The 26716-nt window shown below is 40.0% G+C and overlaps 1 protein-coding gene across 1 annotated transcript in view; it reads left to right on the forward strand.

The window, feature by feature from the left end:
• The window catches only part of TCERG1L (transcription elongation regulator 1 like), a 2969407-nt gene that overhangs the window by 2227405 nt on the left and 715286 nt on the right, over positions 1 to 26716 (forward strand). Inside the window, exon 11 of the mRNA XM_044056336.1 lies at positions 13468 to 13597. Within this exon, the coding sequence (XP_043912271.1) occupies positions 13468 to 13597 (130 nt within the window). The remainder of the gene's footprint in view (positions 1 to 13467; positions 13598 to 26716) is intronic.

The raw sequence follows: 26716 nt of genomic DNA on the forward strand, positions 1-26716 counted from the left end.
GGGCAGTCTATTGAGGACAGCTGGTAGTAGTTTGGAAGTAAACCACAGACTAAAGCAAAGGGAAGGGGTGCAATGGGGAAATGCAGCAAAAATAAAGTATAAATAGAAATGCCTGTCGGTATCCTTGAGTTACAGGCAGATTGGGTATGATTGACTTTGTTAGACCAAGCATTAATAGCACAGCATATACCGGGATTTGCGCCAACTGTACTCCTTGAATTGTCTAATAACTTGGCCCACTTTTCATAAACATTGTGGTTTTTTGGTGAATCTTGGGTAAGGATAGGATAATGGATTGCTCTGGGGGTTTTGAGGCTTTGACAGCGCTGTTTGTGAAATGTAGGGATAAGGATGGGTTAATGAATGTTTTTGAAGCTCTTCAGTTCTAGAATCTTGAATGTTAAGCAGTTCAACTGGTTGGCTTGGTGGATTAGTGGTTTTCTCTTTATCAAGTGTCATTGGTTAAGGTTTAATAGGCTGGTGCATTCTGATTGGACTTAGTGTTTGAGCATGCAGATAGGGTTGTTCCAGGGAATGTGCAGGTAATTACAAGGGGTGACAGCGATTTTGGGGGATCGAGGTATTTTGGGGAATTTTGAGATTATGGGCCAGAAGGATGGAAGTTGGAAGGAAAGATTTTAACTGTTTAACTTTAGTTTGCTTGGCACTGATGACCAGGAGAAGTTGAGAAGAAAAGGATTAATTGCCTATGGAAGGGGTCCATGGTGAAGGTGTTGCTTTGTGAGTTTGGCAGAGTTAACTGTTAGACTGAGCTACAGGTGTGGGATTGTAGGAATTGGTTAAGGGTTTGACAGGAGATTGCCAGGTGGGGGGAGTGTGTTGCTCTGGTTGTTGGGGGAGGTATTGTCTGCACTCAGACTTGCTGCTATTTGCAGTTACCAGAAGTGGCTAATACCCAGGAGTGGGAGAAGTTTTCAAGAGGTTGAGAGGAATGTAAATTTTGGCAGGAGAATACAGCAGGTTCTTTTTCTAACATTGCTCTTAAAATTGGGAATTACAGGCAGCAGAAATGTGAGGACAAGCAGTTTCAAGGGGAAAGGGGTGACAGTTTAGTGAATACATATATTATGATGACTAGGCTAGTGTGCTTGGAGTCCGGGTGAGATGGGAAAGATGGTGGCTTTTTCATGGCTGGGAGTCCTGCTGCTATATGCACACTTCAGGTCATTCAGTTTAGTTGGGGACTATTGCAGTTCACATAAGTTGCTGTTGTACATACTGCAATAGTTTAGCTTGAAATGTCAAGACAGGACATTAATATTGGTTTTCTTCTAACGTGCATGGCATCTGTGATCTAAATGAGTCTATATTAGAACGACATTTTAAAACTTCGAATGTTCTAATATCGACCCTAAAACAGCGAACGCTGAAAATAGCAAAGCTGCAGAACACCAAATTTTTTCCTAGAGAAAGAATTTGGTTGGCCTTTTCTGTGGGTTCACTATTTTCAGCACTGTGGTGGAAAGTTACGGGTCGGGTTCAGGTAAGTGTGCGATTATGCAGATGTTAGGGTTAGGGCACGGGTTAGGGGTGAGGTGAGTGTGCGATAGTGACAGACATTAGGGTTAGGGCGGGGTAGGTGAGTTAGGGTTAGGGCGCAGGTCAGGTAAGTGTGCAATAGTGACGGACCTTAGGGTTAGGGTTAAGGTAAGTGGATAGATAGTAGTGTATGTACAGTTTAGTGTAGGGTAGATGTAGGAATTTAAGTGTATGTGTGTGGATTGCTGTTTTTTTGGTGTGCTTGTGTTGTGTGTGTTTCTCGGAACAGCAAATTTTTTCCCAGGGAAAAAAATCATTGTTCCAGGTGTTTGAGATTTTAAGCTTTTGCTTAAAAGGCATAGATGAATTAGCGTTCGCTTTTCTAAGTGTTCACTAATTTAATATAGACCCATCTAAAGAGCCCCTGTTACTAGCTGCTTCAGTAATTGTGTGGGATAGTTTCGTAGGGTGATTATGTAATGATTAAGAGGCTATTAAGAGGCAAGTTTGCTGGGCATGTGCTGTGCTGTATGGGTTTTATATGGAAATCAAGAGGTGTCCCGAGTAAGATATATTGATATTTAAGTTATGCTTCTACAAGTGATTAGTTGCCATATCCTCTGTTGGTACCACTTTACCTTGTGTTATAATGAGGGTCATTGATTCTGTTGTGTGTTTTTGCTTTGGCTGTGAAAGTAATGATGGGGGTAAGGTGGTGTTAGGTTGAGGTAGGGGAGCTAGGGCAATTTAGCAGGGGTGGTTTAGGGGCAGGGTGCACTTTGACATTGCCTAATGTCATTAAGAAAGTTTGTGTATGCAGAGAATTTACATTGTTCTTTCTTTTGCAGGTGGCAGTAGTTGGGGCCTGAAGGAAGTAGCATTGGAAGGTGATGGAGTCGACAGGGTGGTTGTTCCTGCTGTTTGACTATACTGGCCGCAAAAGAGATCCTGGTCACCAGAGTGGTGCAATGAGGCCACATAGCACAGTTTACAGAGGGAGCAATGGTTAGTTGCTTGACGGGCTGTTGGACATGCTCTACTTAAAGAAATCCCTATCCCTTCAAGCTACACGTTTTAGGGACCTAAACATTATCACCACAATAAATGGAACATGCTGGAGGGATAGATTCCTGTCCCAGAGACTTCCCATACTCTGGAACAAACTACCTATCTATATCAAACAAAGCTCCTCATTAGCACTCAAGAAAAATCTTGATGATTGGATGAGAAATAGGAAATTCATCTCCGGGGATCACTTCAGTGGCACTGCTTGACAGTGGCACAGGAAAATAATTTTCCTGGGTGGAGAAAGCCAGGGTACCTTTTTGGCTAGGCTTATATAGGCCCTTGGGCCAATAGCCTAGTACCTACCTATGAACCTATGGAAGCAGAGTGAAAGGGAATGTATTCTGTTGGAGTGGATGTCCTGGTGTGGTACAGGGGGCTACAGGCAATCCTATTTTATTTAGGTTCATCAAGGCACGTTTCAGTACTGATATGTTAGGGCTTTGGGGTTGATGACAGGGATATAATTTGGTTTACAGATGATGGGTACACCGAATGATGTTTAGCTTAACCCCTCCTTTTATGGGAGGTAGTTGTTGGAAAATTTTTGTAGGAGAGAGAGGAACAGCCTGGTCAGGCTTGTGTGGTGGAGAAGAGAGACAGGCTTGTCCTCTTCTGTTCCCCCTTTGGTGTTTGGATGTTCATTTCAAGGATTTGGGAAAGCAAAAGCGAGCAGCTGGAGGCTGCCTGCTAAATAAATCAGCAAGTGGAGGCAAGGATGCCGCTTATTTGGTTGAAAAGTAATTCTATAAATGGTGTAAGAAGTGAATTGGGGACGCTGCTTCATAAGTAAATTAAGCATGTAGAGGTATGGACACTGCTTACTGGGTCAGGATGCATAAGGTCACATCATCCTGAATTGTTTGGTTGAATGGGTAATTCAGTAAATGGGATATGAAGAGAGTTCTTGGACGCTGCTTCATAAGTAAAGTGAGCAGATGTATGGACGCTGCTCATTTTGTCAGGATGAGTAGGTCACGCTGTCCTGATTGACATTACATGGAAGTTTATTCTGTGATTAAAAGCAACTATACTATGTTCAATTGTGATAAATGTTGGTTATCAAAACTATGTTATGAAAGTTTAATAAAGGTCGTCAAATGTCATTCAGTGTGATGTGTGTTTATTGAAGCGGACTGGGACAAAAGTAAAATATCTAGGCTATGTCATTGGCTGGGGATTGCCGGATCCTAAAGAAAAAAAAACTTGAAGCTGTGAGAAAATGGCTTATAAAGTGAAGCGAGGGCATTCTTGGAGTGAGCATGGTACTACTGAAAATGATCACCCTATTTTTCTCAATACCTACCCCTAACAGAGTTGATAAAAGACACTCCTTCAGGTTAATTGAACAACAGTCAGTAAGAATACCTTTCACCAGCAGAGAATAGTCTATTTTAGCCTCTTCAGATGTCAGCTGGCTTTTAACAGTGTATTTTGATACATTGCAAGTTGGACAAGGGACAGTCTTATCGCAGACAATTGACGGAAGAACAACCCTATCTGAGCTACACAGAGGCATTGATCCCACCATTGTTTTACACACCTTATTTGCCAGCTTCTTTTGTGATGTCTCTATCTCCAAGACTTTATGCCAGTTGGCTACAGCAGATTCTGGCTGTGAACTCCTCACTCAGACTTCCTTTCTCTTCAACCACCCCATGGAAATATTACAAACTGTTAAGATTATGCCACTATTTTCCTATAAATCTCAATTTTCAGCTTCTTCTGATTGCCCCCATCTGCTATCATGACAATAGCCTTATCTATTTGCTCTAGTTCTTCTTTTGGAGTTACTTGTAGGGACATTCAGTAGCTTTGTTGATCTATCCTCTATGACCTGTATCAATGTATTCATATCACCAGTATGACTAGCAATGGCCTTAATGCTGATCCGTGATGCACTCCCACTGGAAACCCCTTTGTCATTCCAAACACTGTTTGTACTTGTGTTAGTGGATACTTGTTCATAAAGTGCATTAATTCTACCAATGTATCTGGACTGAGAACAAACACCAGACAGCAGAAATCATCTTTCATGTGCCCTTGTCCAGGTCTAGAATACCCAGTTGGATTACTTCATTTTCAGGTTTCTTCTCCACTATCTACTTAATTGTAAACGTTATGACAGTTCTCTTGAATCATAATCAAAATATGAATTGGTGATCTCAAATCTTACTTTTAATTATCCTGGATATTTCTTTATCAAGTATAATTTTTAGGACTTTTGTGCAGATTCACGGGAGTCTGATACCACTGTACTGCCCTATAGTTGTGAATATTCCTTTTTTCTTCTACAATGGGACTAAAGTGCTTGGTTCTCCAGCCGTGTGATATATACCTCTCTTCATACCACAGTGATTACCCTCATGAGCCACTTTTTCCTTAACTTACCTAAAATCATAATCATATCTCCTGTGGCTTCATCCAAGCCTATTGATTTCCCTGACTTAATTTTCCTTAGTGCTCTTCTTACTTATGGGGTGGGTGGTTCTTTCTTCCTTTTAAACTGTGCTTGGGGCAATTCAGATTTTTTTTCTTTTTTTTTGTCAGAAGCTGCTGAAGTATTCCTTTCATTTGCCTTTCATGTTCTACTGAATGTTGGGCAGACTGCTACAGGCATTCATGAGGAATGGTGTCTGATGACTATCTTTTTTTTATATTTCACTCTTTGCCTTGCACCCTGATAGTGTTTGATGTCAGGGTATCCATGGAACACTTTGCAGTTATCTTTCAACAAACTTGTAATGTGGTCTCCATCTATACTACAGGTAACTGGAAAATATTTAACATATTCTGATTCATGCTTGTCTATTATCCAACTTACTAACTAAAGCAACAAAAGTAGTCAACATAATAGGTTTAAAAACTTCCTGTCTATTGTCACTAATTTAATTTAGCACACTGCCATCCCAGGCACCATCCTGCCCCTCTTATAAGAAATAATGTCCTTAAGTTTTCTAAGAAACATCTTCAGACACTAATCTGGCTATTCTAATTGCTTCTCAGCACAAGATGGACAGCTAATGTATGAAACGTAGAGAAATATGACCCTTAGCCAATGTGACAAATACAGCAGAAAATCAAAAGACCCCAATAAAATCAGCAAAACCTTTACTTAATACGATCTAAGCACTTTCGACTTCTACCTGAAGGCATCTTCAGAGATAAAATACAATCAGGGCTGTTCTTATATTCAGCATTCAATTAAATGCAGCCAATCTGATTATGAAACCAGTTGTTGGTAAGACAACACTTACATAAACTCTACAAAATACTCATATAAAAGTGTGCATGAATTGTTGTGAATAATAAACGAGGAATATAATATAAAACCTCAAAAAGCATATTTAATTCATTTCAAAAATCATTAAGTTAATGTTTCCGCTATCTGTTTAAGAATGCAGTTTAAAGACAGTGTTTAATCCCATTATGTTCATAGCATATAATCTAAATTGCCAAAACAGTTCTTTTTGCTCTAGCATTAATTTGCTTTTTCCTCCCCTGTCAGATGCAAGCAGTCTATCAATAATAAAGAAAATAAAACCTTTTGTAGTTGGAGCATTCAAGGGTGTGTTTATACAAAACATTAGAACGTTTTCTTTTTTTAATGTCATAAGTATGCTCATATATATGCTCTTTTAGGGTTCAGATAGTTTTCCCTTTATAAAATGCAGGGCAGGAGGTGCAGGATGCTAGTTATATAACCATTTTAGTAGTACAATTGCAAATTCTGGACACATTAAAGTCTTTTCATATCCCTCTACCTTGGCATACTGACCTTCATGTATGAATTTACATAAGTTACAGAAGTCACATATCATTTTGGAACTGTAAGTTCCCCTTTTTACTACTTGGTAATTTCTATCAAATATATTTTAAGGTTGTCTCCCTTACTATATGTAATCTTAGGTTAGGATTCCAAAATACACAAAGAGGCATACACAGTCAAACAGCCTTTGCCAATTAATGCCAACAGTATTAACTTCTCTACAACAATCTGGCAAAATCTATCCCTTTTTATTACACATGAGGTTAATAGAATGATATTGCCACTGTCCAGTTACTTAAAGACAATACATTATGAGACTAGGTTGATAATAATAAGTGTTATACACTCTAGTCATGCACCTACTAAGTAATCATCGTCACTTGTGACTTGTTGCATTGTTCCTCTGCACAAAAGTTTCTCTCACTAGATGCCAGCTTGGAAAGCAAGAGCCAGGGGTTTGCATTTTAGATTGATGTCTGAAGTATCCTTGATAGTATGTGGAGCACCACATTTTTATCTAGTAATTTTATCAGTCTGGTGTACATCTGCACTGCCCATGTATTCATCATGCAGCCAACTTTCCTGTGAGATTCATATTAACAAGTACAGGTTACAAAACGGGTTACAAAAAAGTGCAGGTCAGCCATTCAGTCGCCACTTGAGATCAACAGTGAGGGGGCAGAGAGAGTACAATCTGCAAAGTTCTTGGGGGTACACACCTCAGAACTCCTCTCTTAGTCCATGAACATAGGTCAGATAATTAATAAAACTCACCAACACCTGCATTTTCTTAGAAGGCTCAAAAGAGCAAATCTTCCTCTGAATGTTCTATCCACTTTCTATAAAGGAGCTATTGAAAGTATTCTCACCTGCAACTTTACTGCGTGGTAAGAAAACAGCATTACGGCAGAGAAGCAGCAGCTTCAGAGAGTGGTGAGGATTGTGGAGAAGGTATGAAAACAGCACTATGGCAGAGAAGCAGAAGCTTCAGAGATTGGTGAGGATTGTGGAGAAGGTATGACAACAGTACTATGGCAGAGAAGCAGCAGCTTCAGAGAGTGGTGAGGGTTGTGGAGACGTTATGAAAACAGCACTACGGCAGAGAAGCAGCAGCTTCAGAGAGTGGTGAGGATTGTAGAGAAGGTATAAAAACAGCACTACGGTAGAGAAGCAGCAGCTTTAGAGAGTGGTGAGGATTGTGGAGAAGGTATGAAAACAGCATTACGGCAGAGAAGCAGCAGCTTCAGAGAGTGGTGAGGATTGTGGAGACGTTATGTAAACAGCACTACGGCAGAGGAGCAGCAGCTTCAGAGAGTGGTGAGGATTGTGGAGAAGGTATGAAAACAGCATTACGGCACAGAAGCAGCAGCTTCAGAGAGTGGTGAGGATTGTGGAGAAGGTATGAAAACAGTACTTTGGCAGAAAAGCAGCAGCTTCAGAGAGTGGTGAGGATTGTGGAGAAGGTATGAAAACAGCACTACGGCAGAGAAGCAGCAGCTTCAGAGAGTGGTGAGGATTGTGGAGAAGGTATGAAAACAGTACTATGGCAGAGAAGCAGCAGCTTCAGAGAGTGGTGAGGATTGTGGAGAAGGTATGAAAACAGCATTACGGCAGAAAAGCAGCAGCTTCAGAGAGTGGTGAGGGTTGTGGAGAAGGTATGAAAACAGCACTACGGCAGAGAAGCAGCAGCTTCAGAGAGTGGTGAGGATTGTGGAGAAGGTATGAAAACAGCACTACAGCAGAGAAGCAGCAGCTTCAGAGAGTGGTGAGGGTTGTGGAGAAGGTATGAAAACAGCACTACGGCAGAGAAGCAGCAGCTTCAGAGAGTGGTGAGGGTTGTGAAGACGGTATGAAAACAGTACTATGGCAGAGAAGCAGCAGCTTCAGAGAGTGGTGAGGGTTGTGGAGAAGGTATGAAAACAGCACTATGGCAGAGAAGCAGCAGCTTCAGAGAGTGGTGAGGATTGTGGAGAAGGTATGAAAACAGCATTACAGCAGAGAAGCAGCAGCTTCAGAGAGTGGTGAGGATTGTGGAGAACGTATTAAAACAGCACTACAGCAGAGAAGCAGCAGCTTCAGAGAGTGGTGAGGATTGTGGAGAAGGTATTAAAACAGCACTACGGCAGAGAAGCAGCAGCTTCAGAGAGTGGTGAGAATTGTGGAAAAGGTATGAAAACAGCATTACGGCAGAGAAGCAGCAGCTTCAGAGAGTGGTGAGGGTTGTGGAGAAGGTATGAAAACAGCACTACGGCAGAGAAGCAGCAGCTTCAGAGAGTGGTGAGGATTGTGGAGAAGGTATTAAAACAGCACTACGGCAGAGAAGCAGCAGCTTCAGAGATTGGTGAGGATTGTGGAGAAGGTATGAAAACAGTACTATGGCAGAGAAGCAGCAGCTTCAGAGAGTGGTGAGGATTGTGGAGAAGGTATTAAAACAGCACTACGGCAGAGAAGCAGCAGCTTCAGAGAGTGGTGAGGATTGTGGAGAAGGTATGAAAACAGTACTATGGCAGAGAAGCAGCAGCTTCAGAGAGTGGTGAGGATTGTGGAGAAGGTATTAAAACAGCACTATGGCAGAGAAGCAGCAGCTTCAGAGAGTGGTGAGGATTGTGGAGAAGGTATTAAAACAGCACTACGGCAGAGAAGCAGCAGCTTCAGAGAGTGGTGAGGATTGTGGAGAAGGTATGAAAACAGTACTATGGCAGAGAAGCAGCAGCTTCAGAGAGTGGTGAGGATTGTGGAGAAGGTATGAAAACAGCATTACGGCAGAGAAGCAGCAGCTTCAGAGAGTGGTGAGGATTGTGGAGAAGGTATTAAAACAGCACTACGGCAGAGAAGCAGCAGCTTCAGAGAGTGGTGAGGATTGTGGAGAAGGTATGAAAACAGTACTATGGCAGAGAAGCAGCAGCTTCAGAGAGTGGTGAGGATTGTGGAGAAGGTATTAAAACAGCACTACGGCAGAGAAGCAGCAGCTTCAGAGAGTGGTGAGGATTGTGGAGAAGGTATGAAAACAGTACTATGGCAGAGAAGCAGCAGCTTCAGAGAGTGGTGAGGATTGTGGAGAAGGTATGAAAACAGCATTACGGCAGAGAAGCAGCAGCTTCAGAGAGTGGTGAGGATTGTGGAGAAGGTATGAAAACAGTACTATGGCAGAGAAGCAGCAGCTTCAGAGAGTGGTGAGGATTGTGGAGAAGGTATGAAAACAGCACTATGGCAGAGAAGCAGCAGCTTCAGAGAGTGGTGAGGATTGTGGAGAAGGTATGAAAACAGCATTACGGCAGAGAAGCAGCAGCTTCAGAGAGTGGTGAGGATTGTGGAGAAGGTATGAAAACAGCACTACGGCAGAGAAGCAGCAGCTTCAGAGAGTGGTGAGGATTGTGGAGAAGGTATGAAAACAGTACTATGGCAGAGAAGCAGCAGCTTCAGAGAGTGGTGAGGATTGTGGAGAAGGTATGAAAACAGCACTACGGCAGAGAAGCAGCAGCTTCAGAGAGTGGTGAGGATTGTGGAGAAGGTATGAAAACAGCATTATGGCAGAGAAGCAGCAGCTTCAGAGAGTGGTGAGGATTGTGGAGAAGGTATGAAAACAGCATTACGGCAGAGAAGCAGCAGCTTCAGAGAGTGGTGAGGATTGTGGAGAAGGTATTAAAACAGCACTACGGCAGAGAAGCAGCAGCTTCAGAGAGTGGTGAGGATTGTGGAGAAGGTATGAAAACAGTACTATGGCAGAGAAGCAGCAGCTTCAGAGAGTGGTGAGGATTGTGGAGAAGGTATGAAAACAGCACTACGGCAGAGAAGCAGCAGCTTCAGAGAGTGGTGAGGGTTGTGGAGAAGGTATTAAAACAGTACTATGGCAGAGAAGCAGCAGCTTCAGAGACTGGTGAGGATACTGGAGAAGGTATTAAAACAGCACTACGGTAGAGAAGCAGCAGCTTCAGAGAGTGGTGAGGATTGTGGAGAAGGTATGAAAACAGCACTATGGCAGAGAAGCAGCAGCTTCAGAGAGTGGTGAGGATTGTGGAGAAGGTATGAAAACAGCATTACAGCAGAGAAGCAGCAGCTTCAGAGAGTGGTGAGGATTGTGGAGAAGGTATGAAAACAGCATTACGGCAGAGAAGCAGCAGCTTCAGAGAGTGGTGAGGATTGTGGAGAAGGTATGAAAACAGCATTACAGCAGAGAAGCAGCAGCTTCAGAGAGTGGTGAGGATTGTGGAGAAGGTATGAAAACAGCATTACTGCAGAGAAGCAGCAGCTTCAGAGATTGGTGAGGATTGTGGAGAAGGTATGAAAACAGCATTACGGCAGAGAAGCAGCAGCTTCAGAGAGTGGTGAGGATTGTGGAGAAGGTATGAAAACAGCACTACGGCAGAGAAGCAGCAGCTTCAGAGAGTGGTGAGGGTTGTGGAGAAGGTATGAAAACAGCATTACGGCAGAGAAGCAGCAGCTTCAGAGAGTGGTGAGGATTGTGGAGAAGGTATGAAAACAGCACTATGGCAGAGAAGCAGCAGCTTCAGAGAGTGGTGAGGATTGTGGAGAAGGTATGAAAACAGCATTACGGCAGAGAAGCAGCAGCTTCAGAGACTGGTGAGGATTGTGGAGAAGGTAACGGGCACAAACCTTCCAACCATGCAAGAACTTTTTAGAACAAGAAGCATAAAGAGGGCTTATAAAATACTTAGCAACATATCACATCCAGCATTTGGCTGGTTTGCTAGACTTTCATCTGGCAAGAGGTATCTCAGCTTCCACTGTAGGACCTCCAGGCTCTTAAAGAGCTTCTGACCAACAGTAATGAGGCTCAAACTCTGATATCAACTTTGACATCTCCAACCTCCAGATGTGATCTCACTAGTAATATTTCAGTGAAAGTGATGCATTATTTCATTCACTATAGTTTATATGTTCTTACTGAAATGCAATATCTTTCTCTTAAAAGTGCAATTGATATAATTCCTCATGTGCAATATTAACTGGGTGCCTTTTCTTCTCTTTTTCTGTGTACAGTATAATTTGTTCATATCTATGGGTAGTTTAGCCTGACTAGAAATTAGGTTATGAGAATTTTTTGTCCGTATTAGTCATTAGAAGAGTTTTGGGTACTTCCATATTATCGCAACCACATTCCATCTAATGCAACCACATTCCAAGCAGGACAAGTGGCTCTTTTCCAAGTGATCGGTTCATAGATTGTACTCACCTTATTTTCTGCTTGACAAATGGATGGCCCACAAATCTGGAGAAGACAATGTTACCATCAATGTCACTAGCACATAATTTCAGGGTTTGATCAATGAGATGATCATAATTTTGTGTACTGCGTGGGGTTTTATGTGCTCCATGTAGTTGCACTTATGGGAAAATGTCAACATGTTTGTCAGCTTTTAAATTCATAAACAGTTAACAGGCGGTGTCAGCAGGGCAGTAAACAGCGGGGGGGGGGGGTTCTGATAAAGTACTGAGCAGTGAAGTCAGTAAATAACATTTTATGTCAGAGTTCATATCCTTCAGGAAACATGCGAAAGCAACCCCTGTTATTGTCAAAACAAGTCTGTACATGTTTTACAGCAGCTTAAGGAGACCTTACCGGATTTAATGATTATAAACCTTTTGTTTTAATTCTACTGGTGTCAGTTGCTTTTTACAGCATGCAGATTTTGTCTAATGTGGGACACAACCATAACTTTCCTATGGGATGCTTAACATTTGTGGAATTCTGACAGTTAATTCGCCTAATGGTATGCCTTGTAGTTTCAATTGGTACTTATGTGGTTGCGATAATACATAAGTATCGAGTTTTGTTTACATTGTCTTATTCTTTTTATACTAACTTTGCTTCTGTACTCTAATGACACACTAACACCCGAAATTTCATGTAGGTTGCACTTGTATTTCCTAAATGACAGTTTTTTGAATCTTTGGATCTATACCTGCATATCTAATAAGTTGTAATGCTGAATATTATGGAATCTCATTATGTATTAAAGTGTGTTGGTTCAAGCAGGGTTCACTAAATTGTTGCTTACGTGGACACTACATATCCCTTGTTTTCATGCATTTTGAGTGACTGCACTATAGTAGGCTACCAAGAACAGTGGATCTTCAAAATGAAAGCCCTCTGAGAGACTGCTCCAGCTCTTAGGGAATACAACAGATTATTACTGCACAATGTGGTAGTTGTCTTGGTTGTGAGATGCAGAATGCACCATCAAAATGATAGCATAGAAAATATGTCTTTAGTTTGATGCCCATGAACTGGATAGCAGAGAAAATGTCTATTGTAAATGTTAAGTAAGTTGGATATCTAGACTCAATTATGATGTTGCAAGATTAAACTGCTTGAATGCATCTAACAGCAGCTCATAGCCAAAAGGAGTGACCATAAAACAATTAAGAATCCAGTCAAAAGTCTTTCGCAAGCAGGTGGCTGTCCATGCATTGTAAATATTAACTCAGAGATCATGCCATCTTGTAAAAAAACAGCAAAATAGACCATAAAATTAAATTGACATAGGGAATTGTGAAATGAGTGAAGGATGGTTGCTAAACTTGCAACTTAATTCATCTTACTACCTATGCAGTTATTCATGGCTATTCAAAGATCCCTAAGTAGATGTGACTAGTTTAGAAAAAGTGTCAGTGCTCATCTACCCTTATTACCAAGCATTATTACAAAGTTTTGAATCCTAACCATGCCCACAGAGGAAAAACCCACCACTAAATATGAAAAGCTAATATTCCTTAGCATCCTTTTATTCCAGGTTAAGTGGCTTGGCTTTGTCTATGTCACTTGTAAGTGGATGTTAACATTTCATTTCTGCCACATGTCCAAGGTGTGCATGTTTGTAATTGAATCATTGATAAGTGAAAGAACTCTTATAATACAAACTCTAGAATAGAACATCAGTCAATATATTGCTTTTTTGACAAAAGTAATATTCCAAAATAAAAATGGCAAATGTGTTTTGTATCCATTTCCATAATTATTTATTAACTCATCCTAGCTATAGGCTTGCATATCAGCTTGCATATTAAAGGGTACAATGCCATGACCGCTATTTTTATGTCATATTAATAAACTTTCTGCAGTACAGAGTAATGCTGTTTTTAATGGATGATTTTTTTTTTTTTGTTAACAGAACTGATGCCCTGGAAAAAAATGAAGAGAAGGACACACTAGAAAAAAGTATTAAAGAAAACCAACAGCAGACCATGCTTCCTTTAGAAGTCCGGATTACTCACTTCAGGGATATGCTGTTGGAAAGAGGAGTAAGTAAAGGCTTATACAACTCAAAATTTCAACAGTGATTTTGCATTTAAATACTTATTCAGTGCACACTTAAATCATGTTCAATGAGGTAAGTGAATTTGGGGAAAACTGATAATTTTTTTTTAATCTGCTTAAGTTATGTTAGCTTTTTTTCTTACATTTTTTGTGTCTGTAAAGGCTGGGATCAAAGAAAAAAAGTGATATCTGCATCTATAGATATATTAATAGAATCTGCCATACTGTACTTCACTGCAATCAATTTAATTAAAAGTCATGTTTGTTGAAGCCAAGTAATCTTTTCCAGTATAGTTTAGCTGAGAGTAATTTCATTATGAATAATGTCAGATTTATAGCCCGCTATTGCACTAAAGAATATACATTGCCAGGAAAAAGTGATATTTTGCTGAATGCAGTCTTCAGTCCTTTAAACAGCATATTGTATTTATTTTGGTGCCCTAGGCATTTTAAGCATGCAAAAAGGTAGGCACAACTGATAGTAATGCAAAAGAAATTGTCCATTGTCAGCATAGATGACATACACCCCCAAAAAAGTCATGACTTTAGAATATAAAGTGGTCACAACAGAAGCTTGCTGTTTACATTGGGCCAGTTATTTGCCCAGCCTTTTTGTCTACTGGTGCCAGATTAAATATGCATTTAGTGGACAGGTTTTATTAGTGGCACACTGTTAATACTGTGAAAAACATCAGGACTTCTATAATAATGGGGGATTAAGACACCTAGTTGGTTTGTTCAGGTGTGGGCAGGAAAGTGCCGATTGGCAGACAAAAACACCTGGAATATTAGGCTTTCTGCTGACCTGGAATTAAGTCTTACCTCGCCTTACATATCCCGTCTACAGTCTGTTACAATGTACCTTGACAGGTATAACGTGCACTTCATCTTATTCCTTCATCTGATGTAATTTGTTAAATAAAGCTTTGCTAAACTTTTGTGAGTTGTGCATTTATTAAGGTATTGGGTAATTTAGTAAAATATTCATGTACATTAGATTTAGTTTTCTAAGACTTGCAGTTAGTGGGTGGTTACGAGGGATACCAAACATTCCTGCCAATAATTTATGAAATCATTATTTCGAAAAGAGTAGAAGAGATGGTAAAGCACTAGTTATATGTAAATTTATTTGTGTAAGATTAGAGATCATTTGTGTCTTCCCACTCATCTGCTGGCAATTGTATTTCCTTTATGGAGTGAGTATCTAGGACATTATCTGATGATGTTTCTGTGATAGAAATATTTCCACTTGTATCCAAACAGGTAGTTTACTTCATAAAAACATTCACACCTGCATTCATTTATTTTCCAGTATCTTGTTTATGTTCTTCAAGGTTGACAAAGAAATGGAACCTGTCTTTGTAGGCAACTTATGTGAAAAATATATGTTGCATGAAATTATCAGGTATTTTCTGTCATGTATACCCCAGATCTCCATGTTTTGGGATAAGGGTGTTTCATGAATTTGCTATTATTGCTTCAAAGTATTACATAATTACACATGTGATATAAAATTATTTTGGACTTTTTTAAATAAACCATTAATTTTGAGGTCAGCAGATCAGTAGAAATAATTCCAGTCTTGCAGTCAAGACCATTTGTTCTTGCTCTGTTCCTGGCCAAAGTAGGGTTTGAGATCTTCTCATAACTCTTCTTTTCTTCACAACAATGGTCACGGACAACCAATGCTGCAATTCTCCCAGTGACCCATGAGTGTGCCTTTTTATCGTCACAGTCCCCACTTTGTTTACACTTCCTCCATTTTTCCCCTAGTTTGAAAATGATAACCAAATAATTCAATTACTATTGGAACTGCAGGTGCAGTGGAAGGATTTGTTGGTGATGGATTTTTAAAGGCTACTGGGATGGCTTTATATCATGCCACCTGGATAGCAGGCCTATTTCTGTAGTGCTGTCATTAAGTTCTAAGGTTCAGTGCTATTTACTGTGTTATTTGCAGTCAATACAGACACAATTTTAACTTGTTTTTTTTGATTGTCAGTAAGGTTATGGTCACACATGCAACTATGTTTGTGTATTTATGAATGGGACTAACAGACAAAACCATTTTGCAAATATTTTCCTTATAGAGGTCAGTGATATACTTTCAAATTCAAATGGTCACCACATTTGATAGAAATACAGCACATCTTGTCGATGTTACTGACAAACATTGGAACATTTTGAAGACCAATGAACAATTGGATGACCTTTTGGGGGACACATGCCTATTTTCTTACAGGCGGGGCAAAACTTTGGGTTCCCATTTTTCTCACTATAAAAAATCATGCATCAGGATGCGATTTATCATCAAACAACACTAACAGGGGAGAAATTGGTTGGTTCTTACCCATGCGGACATTGCACTTCCTGCAAACATGTTTTCAAAACAAAAACCTTTACCAGCAAAAACACTGGACAAGTGTACAACATTAACTGCTTCACTAACTGTGGAACAGTTTGGGTTATATATTTAGCCACTTGCACTTGTCAAGCTTTCTATGTGGGCCAAACTTCTAGACAATTTAGATTTCGAATGTCAGAACATCTAGGGGATATTAGGAATGCCAGAGCCACCAATGCTCTTTATAGACATTCACTGATTCATCATACAGCGAAATTTACTTTTACAGTCATTGACAAAATATCAGGCAGTAGAGCCTTTAAAACAGGGTGTCATAATATATTAAACATGAAGGAAAGGAAATGGATTGTAAAATTGGGTGGTTTATTCCCACATGGATTAAATGATAAATTGTAGTACTTTCCCTTCCTATCATGAGTTGGATACCATTGGGTATGATTTAGTACTCTGTGATGGATATCAAGAGTACAACAGTTCTTAAAACAGAAAACAAAAAACAGAATATTAAAATATCAAGGAAAAGCATAAGGGGAATAAAACAGTAATTCCATGTTGATTTTTATTGTGTTCTGCATTGTTTTTTGTGCCTATTTGGTATCAGGATAATTTTGTTTTGGACAGGAAATGATGTCATGTATACCCAATTAGATTAAGTATTTATTGCAGGGTTATTACAGCTATTTGAGATGTACCACTGATAAAAGCGATATGCTGAAACCGGTCTGGTTCTTATAATAAATCTTCATGCTTCCAAGGTGCTGGCTTTCTTTTTCATGTTTGCTACAGTTTGTCTGGCCCATGCACCTACCATACTTGTTAGCCTGCCTCTCTTTGAATACTTTCAAATGCCTAGTGAAATTGCACATGAGCATATGTAGGATTAATTAATGCCAAATTGAGATTTGAGTATTGTCCATGATATCTGGAAAGATAACTAACAAAGAATGTGTGTGTGAGTGTGAGTGTGTGTGTGTGTGTGTGTGTGTGTGTGTGTGTGTGTGTGTGTGTGTGTGTGTGTGTGTGTTTTATGTATGTAAGGAACAAATATTCTTTAAATACCCAGTTGTATATTCTATTGAAAGTCAGTTTATTTTGTCTAAACACTGCTACTACCTTGCACTTTTCTATTTTTTTAAGATATTAACAGCTAATATTTATATATACAGAGGTTTAGTGATGCAGTAGTTAGTGTTCCTGCCTCTAAGTACTTGGTCAACCAGTTCATTTACCAGATTAGGATTGATTTTTTTAGCTTTCCTGTGTCTTTGTGGATCTTCTCCATGGCCTCTATTTTCTGACAAAATTTTAAAGTCATGCAGGCAGGTGAACTACTGTGGTTATGTTACCCCTAGACCACATAATGTTAAGTAGTAAATGTACTTTATTAGAATATCGAGAATCACAATCTTGTAACCAATACCTGCTGGGATAGGCTTCAACTGTTTGGAACCATGAACTTAATTACATGCAACAGAAATGAATGTTTAAAAAAAGTCTTATTTGACCAAATTAATATTCAGGCAGTAAAACAAATGTTTTTGATTATGATTATATATGGTAATAAAAAGTTCAGTGAGGTATTGACATAGCACATACTCCTACATGGGTATTTAATATTTGAGATGCAATTTTTTCTTGTTTTGTTGAAGTCTAAATCAGAGATGTATGATTAAGCACTTTTGTCCATATACAAGTTGAAGCAGACTTCATGAGAACCTGTTAAAGCAGCACCAAGTGCTCTAAATTCAAATGATCACATGACAGTTGACCTCTCTTTCTTAAAGATGCACACATATTTAAAAACTTAAAAAAAAGTATATATATGTGTGTGTGTGTGTGTGTATATATATATATATATATATATATATGTGTGTACACATACATACACATATGCACACAGCCACTTGAGGGTAAATTACTATAATAATACAGAAGTATCTATAAAAAAACTCATTAGAATATTAAAATGAATCGTGATTTTAAAACAGTGTATGATAAAGAAAAATGTATACATATTAAAAAACTTACAATGATGAACTGATATTTCAAAACAGTTACCCCCCCCTCCAAAACACTAATGAGGGCTGACCCTGCTTAGTTTTTGAAATCAAACTAGATGAAATACCTTGTTTTTGTTTTACAACTTGGCTGCCCATGACCTCAAAACTCTGGAAATTGAGACTGCATCATTAATGCCAGGAGGTTGAATTGCATTCAATAATAGCTGCCTCCTTGGTTCCTTATATTCTAATGTGTTTTCCTGATCACCTCCCCTAGGAGAAATATCAATTTTATCTAGAGTAAAAAAACAAAAATCTTTTAAAAGTTGTCACATTGACTGGAATGTTTATAAAGTGCATTGTTAGCAACTTTCTTTTTTACATCATTTTGATGCTCTTATATCCTTTGGGTCAACTCTCTCTCCATTGTACCCCACATAAAAGGCATTACAAGAGAGGCAGCTTGTTAAGTAAATTATGGCTGTACTCTTACCATTACCTGCTTCAGGACAGGATATCATCCATGGATGGTAATTCCAAAGTGTGTAGTAACTTCATAAGAATATTTAGACTCAGAGCTAGGACGACTCAGGATATTAAGGTTGTAGTCCAGTTGAGCATAAGGTTTTAGGGAATGATGCTATAATAAACATTGACAGGGTCTAGCAGGTGGTACAGAGGGGTTAATGCTGTAAGCTGTAGTTATTGTGGTACAGGGTTGATTCACTCAGCTCTCATTTGCCTACTGTGACTATGAGCAAGTCACTTAACCAGGCACTGTTTGGGGGGTAAGTAGGAATTTGAGCTAGGCTTCTCAATGCCCCCTGGACTGCAAGCCTAGATACTACCTATAACAGTCACCTATACTTATTACCTGATGAGCAAAATTATTGCAACAACACTGCAGGAAAGCAAAGACAGTTTCATATAATAAAGAACTCCAAACAGATTACAGAGATGCTCCCCTGTAAACACTCAGAATGTAAACTCATATCTTATGGACAACGTCTGGAAATAGTAAGGAACAAGTTACAATGTTTTGCCTTAGAATTTGTTAGTTATCTGAAGTACTACAGACCATATGTAACATGGCACCCAGAATATGATCCTTTAACTCTTCTGTTGTACATGTTGGTATGCATGATTTTTTTTCCCAGAACTCCTTTCTTGCACATGCTCAAGTCCATGAAAGATATTTACTCCAGTTGTATAAAATTTAACATGGACCTATGCTTAAATAAAAACATTTAGCTTTAATCATTATTATTCAAATGATGCATTATGCAATGAGAGGATAAAAGAATTAAGTACTGACAAAGACATTGATTTAAGAAACTCAGATGACCAAGGACAACAAAGATTTTATAGAAGACCCTGATTAAATTATAAACTAAAAGCATATTCTGCAATTATCATAACTTGCAACTACATCACCAAGCTCTGCTTCCAATCTGATGTCTCTTACTTTTAATTGTCTGTCCATGAGAATTGTGAGTCCCTACTAGGGAACACTACTAACCCATTGTATATAATCACTTTGTTTTTATAACTGTTTGCTAACCTCTGTGTAATCTATGTAAGTTTGGCTATGTGGAGCTTTTCTCCCCGGGCCTCCGCTGAAAATGGACATCTATCCAGTCGGACTATCCCGGTAAACAAATGTAAAATAAATAAAGGCAAATTTCACATTGGGTACATAGATATAATTCTTCTTTTTTTTTATTTCAAACACTATGTTATCTGAAGATTAAATATATTCTATAGATCTAGAAGTGGTATAAAGTACAGTTGTGTACATGTAGATGTTTGAGTGTATTCACTGTTGCAGTCCTAACCAATGAGTTATCCACCTCCCGGTAGCCCTTGATCGGCCAGAATACCAAATGTAAGTAAATATGACATCGGCTGTAGTCGGTTGTAAAGGATGTCAGGACGTCCGATACAAAAGGAGGCAGCAGACGTTACTTCCTCAGTCTTTCTTGCTATAACAGTCAGGAGTCCCCAGACAACAAGAATTAAGCCAAAAGAAACTATGGCAAATAAAACCAGATTTAGCCTGTACCTTATTAAAGAACAGGAAAGAACCAAAAAAAAAAAAAAAAAAAGGGGGGGGGGGAGAGGGAGGGAAACCAGGACTGCAACAGTGAATACACTTGAACATCTACATTTATGGTAAGTGTACACAACTGTACTTTGTTCATCGTGTTTCACTGTTGCAGCCCTAACCAATGGGTTGATTACCAAAGCCCAGAGAAAAGGGAGGAGGCACCAACAGAATCAAGGATTGGAGAGAATGCCCTGCAGAACAGCAGTGGCAAACCTTGCCCTGGCTCTAGAAAACAAAGGCAAATTATAACGCTTTGTAAAAGTGTGAACAGAAGACCATGTGGCAGCCTCTAAAATGACTTTAGTAGGGACACCCCTTAAAAAAGGCTGCAGAAGTGGAAGCTGCTCCTGTGGAGTGGGTCCTAACCCCTTGAGGAGGAACCTTGCCATGAAAGGAATAACAGAAAGTAATACAATGTGCAATCCACTTAGAAATAGTTTGCTTAGAGATAGCTTTGCCCTGAGCTCCAGGAGCAAAACTGACCAATAACTGTGCTGATTTCCGAAGGTCTTTAGTCCTGTCTAGGTAAAACCTGAGCTGTCTGTGCACATCAAGAGAATGTAGAATCCTTTCACCTCTATTTCGAGGATTAGGAAAAGAAAGTAGGAAGGTGTATGGACTAATTAAGAGTCAGATGAGAAATCACCTTAGGCATAAAAGAGAGACTGGTTCTCAGAGAGATACGATCTGCATGGAAAATAAGAAAAGGCTCCACAGCCATCAAAGCTTGCAGTTCCGAAACCCTCCTTGCTGAAGTTATAGCCAAAAGGAAGGCAGTCTTCCAAGAGAGAAACTTTAAATCTGCAGTGGCAGCTGGCTCAAAAGGAGGAAGAGTGAGATTCTCTAGAACAGAATTAAGATCCCAGGCTGGAGTAGGTGCCCTTCTGGGAAGTATTAAGTTGCAAGCACCTCTGAGAAACATTTTCATCATTTTCATCAGGGGATGAGAGAAAATGGGTTGCTCAAAAGAACAATGAGCAGAAATGGCTGAAGCATGGATCTTGATAGAGGAAAAAGAAATACCACCCTGAAGCAAATCAGCCAATTATTCCAGGATCAGAGGAAGGGTAGGCTGAGAAGAAGATTCCTCTCTAGCCTGCATCCAATGAGAGAACTTTTCCCATTTGTCAGCATAGAACTTCCTAGTGCTAGGCCTGCTGGCCTCCCTCAGCACATCAACCACCTGCTGGGAAAGGGAAGAAGAAAAGGATGGAGTCATACAATGAGCCAAGCTGCCAAATGGAGAGACAGAAGATGAGGATGCAGAATGGTTCCCCCTTCCTCAACCAAAAGATCTGGCTTCAGAGGAAGATGCCAAGGAGGAAATTGGGATAGACTGCGAAGCAGTGGGTACCAATGCTGTCTGGGCCAGTCTGATTCTATGAGAATAGTCCTTGGTCATTCATCCCTGATCTTCAATAATACTCTGGGAAGAGGAGGGAAGGCATAAACTGACAGTGGCATCCAAGGAAAGGACAGAGTATCCACATTCCAGGCTCTGCTGTGATGCTGTCTGGTGCAAAAAAGTGGTAGAAGGTGGTTGTCTGGGGAGGAGAAAAGATCCACCTGAGGAGTGCCCCAATGTTGAATGATGCTGTAAAAGACTGCTCTGTTCAGTTGCCACTTGTGAGGATCCAGGGTCTGTCTGCTCAACACGTCTGCCAAAACATTGAGTCTCCCTGGAAGAAACTGAGCTAGGAGATGCAGGCCCAAGGATGCTGCTATGGACCAGAGAATCATGCTCTGTCTGCACAGGGGTAAGAATGAGTCCCTCCCTGTTTGTTGATGTACCACATGACTGTGATGTTGTTTGTCCTGACAACCAGAGTTCCTGGAGAAAAAAATGCTTGAAAGCTAGTAAAGCCTGCTGAACTGCCATCAACTCCTTTAGGTTTATGTGCAGGTGCATCTGCTGGGTGTTACAACGTCCCTGCATGCATCTGCCATCCAGGTGAGCTCCCCAGGCATAGTCCGATGTGTCCGTGGTAAAAACTTGAATGGCAGGAGGTCGGTGAAAAGGCATGCCCTTGTTTTGTAGACAGGCTGTCGCCCACCATAAAACTCTGCCTGCAGGCATGGAAGCAGAGGAATTATCATATCCATGTCCTGTGTGTGTTGACACCAAAGGTTCTTGAGGTACCATTGCAATTTCCTCATATGCAGTCTTGCATATCGAATCATGAGAATGCAAGAGACTATGTATCCCAGAGCTTGCAGGTATTTCCTTGCAGAGAGCTGGGACAGGCTTTCCAAATCCTTGAAATAAACAAAGAGTTGCCTGCTTCTCCTGGGTGAGATATTTTATCTGGGCAGCTGTGTTCAGACTCACTCCCAGAAATGTTATCTCCTTGGATGGCACCATTTTTGATTTTTCCATGTTGAGTGTGTAAACCAGAGAAGAGAGAAGAGCCTTTACAAATTCCAGATCCTTGAACAGCGGTTCTTGAGAATTTGCTTGAATTAAACAGTCGTCCAAGTATGGATAAATCTGAATTTTCTTCTGTCTGCAAAAACAATGACTGGAGCTAGGCACTTCGTGAAAACTTGGGAGCAGTAGATAAGCCAAAGGGCAGCGCAGAGAATTGATAATGTTGCTTGCCCACTCTGAAACGGAGGTATTGCTTGCAACTTTCCCTGATAGGGATGTGCAGATAAGCTTCTGTGAGATCCAAAGTTACTAGCCAGGAGTCCTTACCTAACATTGGTAGCAGCTAATGCAGAGTGAGTATTTTGAATTTTGGAATTAACAAGAAAGAGTTCAGAATGGATAGATCTAGGATAGGACGCCAGGTGCCTTCTTTTTTTTGGAACTACAAAAAGTCTGGAATAGAAGCCCTGGCCTACCTGCTGAGCATGAACTGATTCTACTGCCCCCAGATGTAACAGAGACAACATTTGCTTTTCTACTTCTGTCCTTTGGTTTGGAGGAGTGTCCAGGAATCCTTTGGGTACTGGAAAGGTGTGGAAAGAAAACCTGTGACCTAGGGATACAGTTTTGAGTACCCATTTGCCATCTGTGATGGTGGCCCAGACATTTGCAAAAAAAGGTCAACCTTTTCCCTAAAGGATTCTCTGGGCAAGCAGGAACAGGCAGAAGTTAGACAGAGTAATTGAGGATGTTTGGATTGAGATGTAGGCTTAGAACTGCCCACCTTGGAAGTGGAAGCATGCCTACGCTTAGACCTTTGAGGGGTAGCCACCTGCCCCCTAGAAGATTTGTAACCTCTAGTCCTAGAGCGGTTCTTCCTGCTGGTATGAGGAAACATACGACTCTTAGAAGGGTAATTCCTGCTGAAATGAGGAGGTTGAACTTGCAGAAAGTCTTTAACTGTTTGCATAGACTTGGCCTTATCTTCCATCTTTTTGAGCACTTCCTCTGCTTTGCTGCCAAAAAGACTGTCCTTATGCAAAGGTATGTCTAAAAGCTTAGACTTGATAGGCGCTGGTAGGGGATGCTCCCTGAGCCAAGCCTGCCCTTGAGAAAAGATCCAGTAGCTGTAGCCCTGCAGGAGACTTCTAGAATGTCAAAACCACAATGTAAAGAATGTTTATTGACAAGACTAGCAAATTCTGCATATCCTTACTCTCTGCCAAAAGAGGCACACTTGCAATCTTTGACTTAATAGCCTCCAAGGTGTGCTGCTGCTGATACTTAAACATATAAAAAAGGCAATTAGTAGACCTAATAGCAAGAGTGGCAAAGGTACAAACTTTTTTACCCCCACCTATCTAGATTCCCTGTCAGAAGGAACAGAATTCTTGGTAACAGCAGCCTTAACTCCTTTAGGCCCTTAAGAAATAACCTCTGGGTCAGCTAGTGGATTCCTAAAAAGAACAAATGAGAATCAGGGACTCTATAGAACCGGTCAGGTTTGCTGGGAGCAGGAGGGGATAATTCTGACTTTCCCATTTAAAATGCTTCCTGAGAGTATTCAAAGTATTACCAAAAGAGAAATCCTCTGGAGGAGAAGCAGAAGGAAATAATTCCTCTGCATCTGAATCCTCAAAAGGAGAAAAGAACTGAGAAACTTCCTCTTCATCAACAGAAATGCTAGAAGCATCAAAACCTAAACAAGACAAAGCCTCAGGAGAGACATCCCTACCCCTTTTAGGAGGAGGAGGCTGTGAACCCCTAATTAGAGTCAAAAGGTCATCAGCCATTTTAACCATTTAATAATGAGGGGAACAAGAGGAAACTGGAGCCCGTTTCTACACAGGCTTACGACTGGAAGATTTATCTGCAAGTCTGAAGGACTCGGGAGGCCTGGCAACTGCCAAAGTAGTGGCAGAGGTTCTCGGTATGAGCGTGCTGTCCAAACAAAGATCAGAGGCCTCGGACACTGGAGCCAGCTTAGCGGCTCCAGATCCAGTTGAAGAGGCAGCAAGCAGAAAGTCAGAAGACAAAATGGAAGCCGGAGGCCTGAGGGACTCCAAAATGGTCTCAACCGAGGCCTGCGGTTGAAAATCCGCGGACTGCAAGGGCTGCAAAGGCACCTCACTGGCTACCGCAAGACTGACGGCAGACTTAACATCATATGAAGGGCTTGACCTTCTGAAGCCTGTCGCGGCCCTTATCCTTACGCTTCTTAGGGATATCTGAAGCCTGAAGACCAGCGGATGCCATACCAACAAACTTAGGCCACACTCCAAAATGCTTAGCTAAAAGCTTAGCCCAATGACAAATAGTACGTGGATTAAAGGAAGCACAGTGGTTACAATTAGGAATGTCGTGGTCAAGACCTAAACAAATAATACAACAGGAATGAAAATCTCTATGGGGAATCTGCTTTCCACAGGTAAGACAATTATTGACTTTTTCTGACATTCGTTAAGGCAAGAAAAAAGGATCCCCAATGGGGTACTTGGCTGTAGTTGACTTCAACTTTGTAGTCTGAAACCAAAAAGGCAAAATGCCGACCAGCATTCATGCAAAAATGCTTATGCTTTGGGCTCCGTGGCAAGGAAGACTGAGGAAGTGACGTTGGTTGCCTACTTTTGTATCGGACGTCCTTTACAACCAACAGCCAATGTCATATTTGCTTACCTTTGGTATTCTGGCCGATCGAGGGCTAGCGGGAGGTGGATAACCCATTGGTTAGGACTGCAACAGTGAAACACGATGAACATGTGTACAATGTTATTGCCTGCAGCTTATGCAACAAGATTGAAGTGCTTATAGTGTTAACTTGTATACTTAAGTATTCTGTGTTGGATATTATTGAAACATGATTGAAAATACAAAGAACCACAAAGAAGGCAAACATAAATTTCCAACACCAACTTGGAGAATGGAGCAAAACCACACACACACAGCAAACTGAAAAGAATATTTATTAAATAAAATACACAGATTAAGCACTTTTGTCCAAATATAAACAGGACTTTTTCAGAATCTAAACAATTAACTCTCTCATTTAAATCTCCCTGATACTAAATATGTGTTACAATCCTGACCAATAAATAAAAGGAACATACATCAACCTTAAAACATGCATAACAAATCAGTATGTTCATTCATAAATAAAATTCCTAAATATTTTTTCATAAGATAAATAAAAAGCAAATAAAAAAAATGTGCAAAATCCATAAAAAGCATACATACATATCCAACTCATTCCAGCTGAAGCAGAGCTCTCACTAAAAAAGCAAAGATTTTGTTAGCTTTTAAAGAATTTCAAAATGCTGGATATACATAATTCATCACTGAGACAGGGGAACGTATGTGCACTTGAGCCTAACCTGCCATGACTCCTCTTTTGTTTCTTAATAATCAATCCGAGGACCACCTCTGGAGTTTCTACAAGTCATTTCAACCCCATAAAATAAAAATTTGTGTGTATGAAAATTTAATGTGCGTTTAAATAGAGCATTATTTTGTCACTTATGATTGATTTCACATGTATGTTTATAAATGCAGTCTCAATCACCACTGGATCTTGCACATACAAAAACATGGATAACCTTGGCATTGTGCAATGTATGCCAACCCCACAGAATTACACATAAAATGAAAAGAAGTTTTGACTTGCATCTTAACAACTAGGGTATTTTTCACTAAAATATATTTACATTGAGGGCAGGAACCACACTTGAGAGTCCTGGTTATATTCGAACAGAAGCGCTTAATCGACTGTATTTTATTTAATAAATGTTCTTTTCAGTTTCCTGCATGGTTTTGCTCCATTCTCCAAGTTAGTGCTGGAAATTTATGTTTGCCTTCCTTGTGTATTATTGAAACACGACAATATGACAACACTGTATTTCCTGGACACCAGAGGTCTGAATACTTAACTTGTTCTGTAACTGACCTTGTGTCATAATTTCTGCTTACAATTCATTGCCTTCTAGATTGGCATTAAAGTCTAACAGACTTGAACTCATTATTTTAGCTCTGTCGGTGTTTCTAGGAAATCAAACCTTGAGTATTTTGGCTTGTTATAGAATACCTAAAATGAACAGTGATGATAATTTCTAGATTATACTGCTAATATAAAAGAGTGAGTATTTGATTTTTCTGTGGCTCTAAACTGCCCGAATGTATGTATGTATATATATATATATATATATATATATATATATATATATATATATATATATATCAGGACCACCTTTGTTTTTCTCATGTTAAATA

Source organism: Protopterus annectens, chromosome 14.part0 (assembly GCF_019279795.1).
Source record: "Protopterus annectens isolate FY-2018-M chromosome 14.part0, PAN1.0, whole genome shotgun sequence".
NCBI lineage: Eukaryota > Metazoa > Chordata > Ceratodontiformes > Protopteridae > Protopterus > Protopterus annectens.